Genomic DNA, 10,349 nt, shown 5'->3' with positions numbered 1-10,349 from the left:
ATACCGTTCAATTTTATTAAAATAAATTTGAATTCAAATATTTGGAACAAGTCAAATTGCTATAGATCTAGGTTTACTCACAAACCTAAGCATGTAGTAGTGGTTGTTTCCTCATCTCAACACTTACCACTTTGGTGCTTTGCTGGTCTCGAGTTCGATTCCCGGCAACCTCTTTGTTTTTATAAATTCCGATGTATACCCATAATTAGGCAAAAAAAATTGCGTAGGAGGCATTCGAAAACACACGATGTTGTCGAGCCCACTAGCCACTACACCACGGATTACTATGTGTCCAACATGGGTTTCCATTCTACTTGACTATATATCGGTCGTTCAAAATCAAAATTTTCATTTTTTGCTCAAAACGCCATTTATGGGGGGTGGGGGGGACAAAATACTCGGTAACCGCTCAAACTTTCAGTCGGTAACCAAAGCACTGCACACAATTTGTTGAAGTTATACCTGAAGTTCTTCCAGATCGACTCAAGGGTTTGACACTCTACATTGACAATCACTGAACAACATTATATTGATTTCAAGAGCTTGCTCTACATTGACGCTCACGCTGAGAGCCTTCGATCGATTTTGGGAGCTCGTACCGCTAGGGTTCAGCTCTTGTTGGTCACCATATTCTCTCTTGAAGTTAATATGAAGATCAACAAAGGTAGGGATGTTAATCACTCGTGGTCCTACACCTAGGTAAATCTGGTATCTGTGTCTATTTCATTACTTCGAGAGTTGCTGGCGAGATCTTTGTATCGCCCCATACCTACGTTTTCCACTATATCTATATATACCCTCAGCATGTTACATGTATACCTCGTATACAGAATTCACGAATTTCATGCATCGACATCCATGGTTAATACGGAATTTCTAAACACAATGAAGCTAAAACAAATGGGAAACTGGGCTTTTATCTTCATCTATTCGATACCTTCTCATTTCACAATGGCAGCTTATACAGTACTCCCTTCGTCTCAAAATGTAAGATGTTTTTTGACATTATGATAAAAAGTCTTACATTTTAGGGTGGAGGGAGTAGCTTGCACGCTTATATAGTAGCTAAATTATTTGGTTTTTGAACGGAAGACAACAGTAAAATTCGTGAATAGAGGTGGCTTGTGCCCAAGCCAATTTTTTTTCGAGATTTGCCTCATCTATTAAAATAGAGGAGAATAGAGTTTTGCAGAGTTAGACAAGGCCGTAGTACGGCATGCAATTACTCGCGCAATACAATTTTTCCTAATTGTTTAGCCCCTGCAATAACCCATAGGTTGGCCTCATCTATAATAAGCTTGAGAAGGATTGGCGGCGGCGTCTCTTTGTGGCGGAAGACTCTAGCGTTCCTTTCATTCCAAATTGTCCAGGATACGAGCATGGTAAGGAAGGCCATGGCTCGACGATCCGGGATGCTTGAATTGGTGCGCTTATCCCACCAAGAGAGGAGGGAATCCTCAAGGTGCCAATCAGAAGGGTCCAGATGCACAAGCCCATACTTGTCAATGAGCATCCGCCCAAGCCTCAAGGTGAAGCGGCATTTGGCGAATAGGTGGACGCCCGACTCCTGCACCTGCTTACAGAGCGGGCAAAGACCGCAGTTGATGTGGACATATATTTTTTTGAAGGTAATGCCCGAGCCATATTGATAGCATGTTCTACTTGATGTGGACATATATGATATACCCAAGCTTGGAGGAAGGACACCCTGACTGCTGAAATTTACAAGCTTTGTTCAAACATTGGACTCAGTGGCGAATGAACTGGGCAGGTTTTAATAGGCTTGAGTCTGCCCTCCAGCAATGGAAAAAGGAAATTGGTAGTTAATAGTACATGTTTCTAGTAGTATTATGGCAAATTCTAGCCTTCTTTGAACAAAGGAATTGAGACTTGGTGGCTTTTTTCTTCTTGCCATTGACTTTGAGCCTGCCCTTGATTTTTCTCCAAGATTCATCACTGATTGGACTTGAGCTAGTTGCACGCAGTTGGCCAAGACGCGTCACAGTATTACCAGGTACAATGGTACATATTTTGGATGATCTATTTATTCATTCTAGCGCTCCTATCTTACCATCGGAAACCTGACCTGGCAAATGACTAACTCTTCGCTACTTCTTCCACGGATGGATAATCAACAGCACCACAAGAAGCAGAGCGATCGCCGCAGCGACCAGAAATATGATGGCATGCGTCTTGTCCTCCTTTTTCCATCGGGCATCCACTGCAGCAGGACCCTGCAGTTCATAGAGTATAAGCAGCAGCTCAAAATGCTCAAAATGTCTACGTACCAGGCATTGTCGCGACGCCTTGGTAGAATTATTATATGCTTGGCTCGTCGGTCAGGAATTCAGTCAGGGTTCTATTCACTGGCCTAACGAAATCTTGAGGGGTCCGGTCAACCATCACTTAATAATTCACTAGGTTCAAGATTTACAAACATCGTAGAGGGAAGCAAAAACATCTCAAACAACTTTCCCTTAGATGGTCTTTGAGTAATCCTCATTGGGTGTACAAAAACCACACTCCTAAAATAATACTCCATTCATCAAAGCGGCCAGCTTGGTAATCTACCAAAAAAAATGCAAAAAATAATACTACATTTGTTCACAAATATTAGATGTTCTAATATTTTTATGAATCAAATGTATATAGACACGTTTTAGTGTGTTTGCTCACTCATCTCAGACCACAGAAATATCCAAAACATCCTATAATTTATGAATGGAGGGATTTAGTGGTGGGGGTCACTCGGCTCTGGTGGATGAGGACCCTGTTCCATGTAAGTCGAAAAAGCACACAAAAATGGCACCACTCCAGCTCTCTCATAAGAAAAGGCGGCAGACCCCGAAATGGCAACGCAATTATGCAATGCACGTTGGCTGCACCGTCTCTCAATAATGTTGCGCTCCTGTGAGCCAAAATTTTGCAAGCTTCAGTGAAGTTGCGCGGATACTTCACTCAAGTTTTGCACTCCCTCCAAGAGGCAATACTAGATGACACTAGACTCAAATCCTACTCGGTTTATTACAAGGTTCAATCTCCCCCGCCAAATAAAATTTCAACGATCAATCTACACATACTCTAGACGGTACAAACACTGTTCTTCCCCCAGCATTTTCTGCTTGACTGAGCACACGAACAGATCGCCCGATCTCGGACACAATAGTACTAGTACTACTAGAGAAAACCACCTAGCTAGGTAGGTCACTAGTTTCAAGGAAGCTGCTGCTACTGAAAGATGCATGTCTGCAGAGCCCGTCAGTCAGGTACGCTCATGTATCTACTCCCGATTCCATGGTTTCTGCATCAGCAGAATCATCACAGAAAAAAATGCCGGCGATGTACACCAAGAACGCGTACGTATGTAAGGAACTTGAACTGGCGCTGTAGGCTTTGGCTTGAACCAAATGCCAAAACGCCTTAATTCCACAGAAACGATCGTCACGAACTGCTAACTTGACTGATTTATTAATTATTACCGGTAGGGTAGAGAAAACAAGGCACAATTAAGTAAGGAAAAGAAGCAGCATCGTTCTATGTTGACAGAAATGATCTTGTGAATCACATTACCGGCGCCGCTGGAGGATTGGCCACGTTGTTTGCTGCTGCTGCTGCCGCCGCCGCCGGAGGAGGATTGGCCACGATGTCTGCTTCTGCTGCCGCCGCCGGAGGAAGAGGATCCGCCACGTTGTTGCCCGCCGCCGCAGCTGCCGGAGGATTGACCACGTTGCCGGCCGGAGGATTGTCCATGGCGTGCCCGTGCGGAGAGGGTTTTTTAGAGACGGAGAAGCGTCTGTGTGCCGGTGAGAGACGAGCGCTTTGGCCAGCCAACTGAGCAGAATAATTCGTTTCTCGTTTAGGGTGTAGCAAAGGCTCCCGTAGGACGGCCCCGAGCAGGCATCTGTTCCAGGAAAACTCCTTTTCGAAAAAAAAATCTGTTCCAGGAAAACTGAAAGGCGGCAGTAGCTGTGAAGTGTGAACTGTGGACTGCGTGTGGCCAGAGGGTGACTTCCCCTTGACATCACGTGAAACCGAAGCTCAAAAAATTGCTGCACCATCTATCACTCGTATAAAGCACGCACACACTAAAGATATTGCAATGCAACAGCAGCCTGCAAGTTGCAACATCTCCACGATTTGCTCAAGCACCATGTTCCTGTGACTGGCTTCTCTGGCTCGTCAAGGAATTGGTCGATTAACGGGTGAAGATGGGAGTTTTTTCTTTTCTTTTGGAACCGCAATTCATAGAACAATCGTTCTACGGCTATAAGTGAAAGTAAATATGTACTAACAGGGGCAAAATAAAACAAACAAAATCCAGCAGCATCCATGCGACAGATAGTCATATTAAAGATATATTAAGAAACAATGTCTCAGCCTTGCTTCGGTACACTCACCACACAAACCGTATAAAGGCAGTATGGTCATTTTACCATAAGGTGTACCCACCTCCGTGTGTGCCTAGTTACTTCTTTTATTGTTCTTGTTCTGCATTTTCTTAGTCTGATTTTGTTTTTTGGTTTTGTTTGTCCTTTTGTTCTTTGATTTTAATCTTTATTTATTTTACTTTATTTCTTCTTATTTTCTTTCATTTGCTTAAATTCGTGAACATTTTCGTGAATTCATGATTTTTTCTGAAATCCGTGAAACTTATTTTTTGAATACGTGAACTTTTTTCAAATGAATGATTTTTTTATTTCATAATTTTTTTTATCAAATTCATGACTTTTTTTATCCCATTCATGTGACCAGTTCGGTTTTTCAGGTCACAAAAATACAAACCAATCGATTTCTATACAATTAGAAAACCGATTTGGTACGGGCACGAACAAAGCCATAGTTTAGGCAAACTTGCTTATGCCACATGTTTTGGTACGGGCACGTTTAAACGAATTTGATGGGTAGCAACTGCCTTTATAGTCCGTCACATGCTTGTTTCCTCAAGAGCAATCCAAGGTGGTACTAAACAAAAACATGTCGGTGAAGAAAAACTATTACCTCCGTCTCGGTTTATACGGTGTGCGCGTTATTTTAGATCATCAATTTGACTAACTAAATATGAGTTATATGTCACCAAAAGTATATCATTAGATTCTTAAGTGGATGTAGTTTCTAAACATATATTTTTCATCAAATATGATACAGATTTAGCTAGTTAAATTGTCAACCTAGAACGACGCACATGTCTTACAAACTGAGACGGAGGAAGTAAGATAAGAAAAGGACACAAAGGCTTAGACAGGTGTATCGGGCAACTGGGATTTTTTTAAATAGCCCCCCTTGGATAGGCAATACAATTCCGCTGGGATCTTTTTAAATAATTTTCATTTTAAGTTTTCTAGGTATTTTCACTTAATCAAGTGTAAAAACAAAATTTAAATAATAAATTTCGGTTCTTTACATTTAATGACCGAAATAAACACTCAAATTGTTGGTTTCGGTCCATTCAGTTTCGTTTCCGGGTTTTTTTTGGAAAAGGAGGAGGACCTCCGGCCTCTGCGTCTGGACGATGCATGCAGCCATTTTATTAATTATTCATACAAGACCTTACAAAGTCATACAACAGTAAGTCTAAAGCCACGGTCTAGGCAACATTTGTCGCTATTACTATCCAGTTGATGAAAGGATGTTGATGGCGACTAGGTAGCTAGGGTTCCGCCCTTTCCCCTCCCGCCGCCGTCGGCCGCCGGCTGTCGTGGATCTAAGTCTGACAGTAGAATGGGGGGTAGGTATGGAGAGGCAAGGTCCTAGCTATGGAGAGGTTGTAAACACAAGAGATGTACGAGTTCAGGCCCTTCTCGAAGGAAGTAAAAGCCCTACGTCTCGGAGCCCGGAGGCGGTCGAGTGGATTATGTGTATATGGATTACAAGGTGCCGAACCCTTCTACCTGTGGAGGGGGGTGGCTTATATAGAGTGCGCCAGGACCCCAACCAGCCCACGTAGGAGAGGGTTTAAGGTGCGTTAAGTCCGGGGCGTTACTGGTAACGCCCCACATAAAGTGTCTCGCCAGACGGCCACCACCCAAGTTGCGGCAATCGAGCCCGACGAATCTCTCTACGGCCTGTTCGATCTGTCGACTGGCTCCGTAGAGACTGCATCCGAGTGCGATAGCAGTGATCCAGCGGCGGAAATCCTGATGGTCGACGGGCCCCGCAGTCCCCCTGGCTTCGCCCGTGATGGTGGGACAGGCGATGGAGGCGACCCCGCACGAGACCACGAAGAGTACCAGCCCGAGCCACTCGACTCTCTGCAAAGAGAAGAACTTCGCCGCAGGAACGTGGATGCCCTGCATACTCCCATCGCAGGAGAAACCCCCGAGGCTCGCGCCTTGGAGGAGGCACGTTTGGCCAACTTGGCCGAACGCGCTCGCTTGGAGAATCTTCAGCGAGCACTCGACGAGCGCGCGCGGCAACGAGTTCCCGACGCCAGTCGACGTCGACTCTTCCCGCCGACTCAAGTATATCGAACCCCAATCCAGAATTTAGCAGCTGCGACCCGTATAGCAGAGTCCATCCAGCCCTCTCAGTCGGAAGCCGACAGAGGCTTGATGCAGATCAGGGATCTGCTCCGGGCAGCAGGAGATCAGAATTCAGCCGTGTCGCAGTCGCGCAACAGAATTCACAGTCGATCCGTCGCTGCGAATACGGTTCAGTCGGCTCACAGTCCCAGATCGCCTCCGCGGCGTGAAGGGCGCGAGAATCGGCGAGACCAATATGGAGACCGACACGACCGAGATGATAGGCGATGAGTGCTCAGTTCCCCTCCGAGGGGTGGGTCTTACGCTCCTCGGCAGCAAGATGACAGACGTCAGTTCAGTGTGGGGCGAAGAGTTCCAGTCGACCCCAGAGAACCAGGCTTCGACGCGCGATCCATTATCGTGCAAGGCTTGGTCGACCGGAACAGAGCCCATTGAGGTGGACCCGACAGAGATGCGCCCACGAGCAGTCGAGTGCATGTTTCTGGTCCGGAATGTTTCAGCAGAGCTATCCGAGCCGCAGTGATCCCTCCCAATTTCAGGTTGGCAACAGGAGTCAGCAAGTTCACTGGTGAGTCTAAGCCTGAAACTTGGCTTGAGGACTACCGAGTGACGGTTCAGATCGGTGGTGGGAATGACGAGGTGGCCATGAAGCATTTGCCCCTCATGCTGGAAGGTTCTGCCAGAGCGTGGTTGACTCAGTTACCTCCTAGCAGCATTTACACTTGGGAAGATCTGTCCCGAGTGTTCGTCAGAACGTTTGAAGGAACTTGCAAGCGACCGGCTGGATTGACGGAGCTGCAAGTCTGCGTGCAGAAGACCAATGAGACTCTCAGGGAGTATATTCAGAGGTGGATCACTTTGCACCATACTGTGGAGAATGTGTCTGATCATCAGGCAGTCTGCGCCTTCAAGGATGGTGTCAAGAACAGAGAATTGAGTTTGAAATTTGGTCGAACCGGTGACATGACCTTGAGTCGGATGATGAAAATTGCTACCAAGTACGCCAACGGCGAAGAAGAAGACCAACTCCGAAGCGGCAAGCACAAGCCGAGTCAGTCGGAGAAGGGAAACACCAGTCGGAAACAGAAGCGGAAGGCTGAACCGACAGCTCCTGGAGAGGCTCTGGCCGTGACTCAGGGAAAGTTTAAAGGGAAACCAAAAGGATCCTGGAACCCTAAAAAGGTAAAGGATAAAGAAGGGAATGACGTGATGGATATGCCGTGTCACATCCACACGAAGAAAGACGAAGAGGGGAGTATCATTTACCCAAAGCATACCACTCGCCAATGTCGACTCCTGATCCAGCAGTTTCAAGGAAAACAGTCTAAAGACAAGGAAAAGGAGTCGGACAAGGCCGAAGACAAGGAGGACAGTGAGGAAGGATATCCGCATATCAACTCCACTCTGATGATCTTTGCAGATGCGGAAAGCAAGAGTCGATTGAAAGTCATTAACCGTGAGGTGAACATGGTTACCCCAGCAAAAGCAAATTATTTGAGATGGTCCCAAACACCCATCACATTCGACCAATCTGATCACCCGACTCATATTGCCACCCCTGGGAGGCAAGCTTTGGTGGTCGATCCAGTTGTCGAAGGCACTCGACTGACAAAAGTGCTGATGGACGGTGGTAGTGGGCTGAATTTGTTGTATGCAGACACACTGAAAGGAATGGGCATTCCGATGTCCCGACTGAGCACCAGTAACATGAGATTTCATGGAGTTATACCAGGGAAGAAAGCCGAGTCACTCGGCCAAATAGCTCTGGACGTGGTGTTTGGTGATTCGAAACATTTTCGCAAAGAGAAGTTGACGTTTGAGGTCGTGGATTTTCAGAGTGCATATCATGCCATTTTGGGGAGACCAGCTTATGCACGGTTCATGGCTCGACCATGTTACGTGTACCTCAAATTGAAGATGCCCGGCCCCAAAGGAGTTATCACTGTCACCGGTGATCGAAAAAAGGCAGAAGAGTGCTTTCAGAAGGGCTCAAAGCTTGCTGATTCCCAGGTGACAGCGGTCGAGTTTGAAGAATACAAGCAAAATGCAGATCCGAGTGATTTGCTGCGATCCAAGAAACCTGCCACAGAATCTGCATTTCAGTCGTCCGGTGAGACGAAGCCTGTTCACATTCACCCGACCGACCCCGATGCAGCACCGACCCACATCTCCACAACACTCGACCCGAAATAGGAAGAAGCGCTCATCCAGTTCCTCCGTGAGAACTGGGACATTTTTGCATGGAAGCCCGCTGACATGCCAGGTGTTCCCAGGGGACTGGCTGAGCATCGCCTAAGAGTCAACTCATCAGCAAAACCAGTCAAAGAGCATCTTCGACGGTCCGCCGTCCAGAAGAGAAAGGCCATTGGTGAGGAAGTGGCTCGACTATTAGCGGCAGGATTTATCCGAGAGATATATCACTCCGAGTGGCTCGCTAATGTCGTCATGGTTCCTAAGAAGGACAAATCGCTCCGAATGTGCATTGATTTCAAGCACATCAACCGGGTCTGCCCAAAAGATCATTTTCCTCTCCCTCGCATAGATCAAATTGTTGACTCGACCGCGGGATGTGAGAGATTGTCTTTTCTAGACGCCTACTCCGGGTACCACCAGATCCGTCTGTACGGACCCGACGAGGTAAAAACAGCTTTCATCACTCCATTCGGGTGCTTCTGCTATATCACCATGCCATTCGGCCCCAAGAATGCCGGAGCCACATTTATGTGAATGATTCAGAAGTGTTTACTCACTCAAATCAGTCGGAATGTGGAAGCGTATATGGATGATATCGTCGTCAAGTCACGAAAAGGTTCCGACCTGCTCGCTGACCTCGCCGAAACATTTGCCAACCTCAGAAGGTACGATATCAAGCTCAATCCATCAAAGTGCACATTCGGAGTTCCTGGTGGCAAGTTACTAGGTTTTCTCGTTTCCGAGCGAGGGATCGACGCTAATCCAGAAAAGATCGGCACTATTCTCCGAATGAAACGCCCTGTGCGAGTTCACGATGTCCAGAAGCTTACTGGATGCTTGGCCGCATTAAGTCGATTCATCTCACGACTTGGTGAAAAGGCATTGCCTCTTTACCGACTGATGAAGAAGGCAGACAAGTTCGAGTGGACTCCAGAAGCTGATGCAGCGTTTGCCGAGCTAAAAGCTCTGCTCTCCACCCAGCCGGTGCTTGCTGCTCCAATCAGCAAAGAGCCTCTGTTGCTTTATATTGCAGCCACAGGACAAGTCGTCAGTACAGTGCTTACGGTCGAGCGGGAAGAAGAAGGAAAAGCTTTCAAAGTTCAGCGTCCACTATATTATTTGTCTGAAGTCTTGACTCCATCCAAGCAGAGATATCCTCATTATCAGAAGCTTGTGTATGGAATATACATGACCACAAAGAAGGTTGCTCATTATTTCTGTGATCATTCCATCACAGTCGTCAGCGACGCTCCACTATCAGAGATTTTGCACAACAGAGATGCAACTGGTCGAGTGGCGAAATGGGCGATTGAACTTCTTCCCCTTGATATCAAGTTTGAGGCAAAGAAAGCCATTAAGTCCCAGGCAATAGCAGATTTCCTCGCCGAGTGGATTGAACAGCAGCAGCCGACTGAAGTTCACTCGGAGCATTGGACCATGTTTTTTGATGGCTCTAAGATGTTGAATGGTTCCGGTGCTGGGGTTGTCCTGGTTTCCCCTAGAGGAGATAAGCTCAGATATGTGCTCCAGATTCACTTTGATTCCTCCAACAATGAGGCAGAGTACGAGGCCCTCTTATACGGATTGCGCATGGCCATTTCACTCGGCGTCCGTCGCCTGATGGTCTATGGCGATTCAGATCTAGTGGTCAACCAAGTGATGAAGGAGTGGGACGTG

The 10,349-nt window shown here is 46.7% G+C and overlaps 1 protein-coding gene across 1 annotated transcript; it reads right to left on the bottom strand.

Annotated features, from left to right (window-relative positions):
* Nucleotides 1-1,752: 1,752 nt before the first annotated feature.
* Nucleotides 1,753-3,848, bottom strand: LOC119367647 (ice-structuring protein-like). Its single transcript, XM_037633112.1, has 2 exons — nucleotides 3,571-3,848; nucleotides 1,753-2,234 (listed from the first exon to the last, which is right to left on the bottom strand). The coding sequence occupies exons 1-2, from the start codon at nucleotides 3,748-3,750 to the stop codon at nucleotides 2,109-2,111; spliced, it is 306 nt and encodes a 101-aa protein (XP_037489009.1). The 5' UTR covers nucleotides 3,751-3,848; the 3' UTR covers nucleotides 1,753-2,108.
* Between the last annotated feature and the right edge of the window lie 6,501 nt (nucleotides 3,849-10,349).

The sequence above is a fragment of the Triticum dicoccoides genome, chromosome 2B, assembly GCF_002162155.2.
Source record: "Triticum dicoccoides isolate Atlit2015 ecotype Zavitan chromosome 2B, WEW_v2.0, whole genome shotgun sequence".
NCBI lineage: Eukaryota > Viridiplantae > Streptophyta > Magnoliopsida > Poales > Poaceae > Triticum > Triticum dicoccoides.
Note: the sequence above shows the minus strand (reverse complement) of the source record. Positions and strands in the feature narration are given on the sequence as shown.

What these genes read in the sequence shown, in the direction of transcription:
- LOC119367647 (XM_037633112.1), bottom strand. Translation starts at nt 3,750, where the DNA reads ATGGACAATCCTCCGGCCGGCAACGTGGTCAATCCTCCGGCAGCTGCG. An exon ending in CCAATCCTCCAGCGGCGCCG is followed by an intron (nt 2,235 to 3,570) that starts GTAATGTGATTC and finishes TATGAACTGCAG; the next exon opens with GGTCCTGCTGCAGTGGATGC.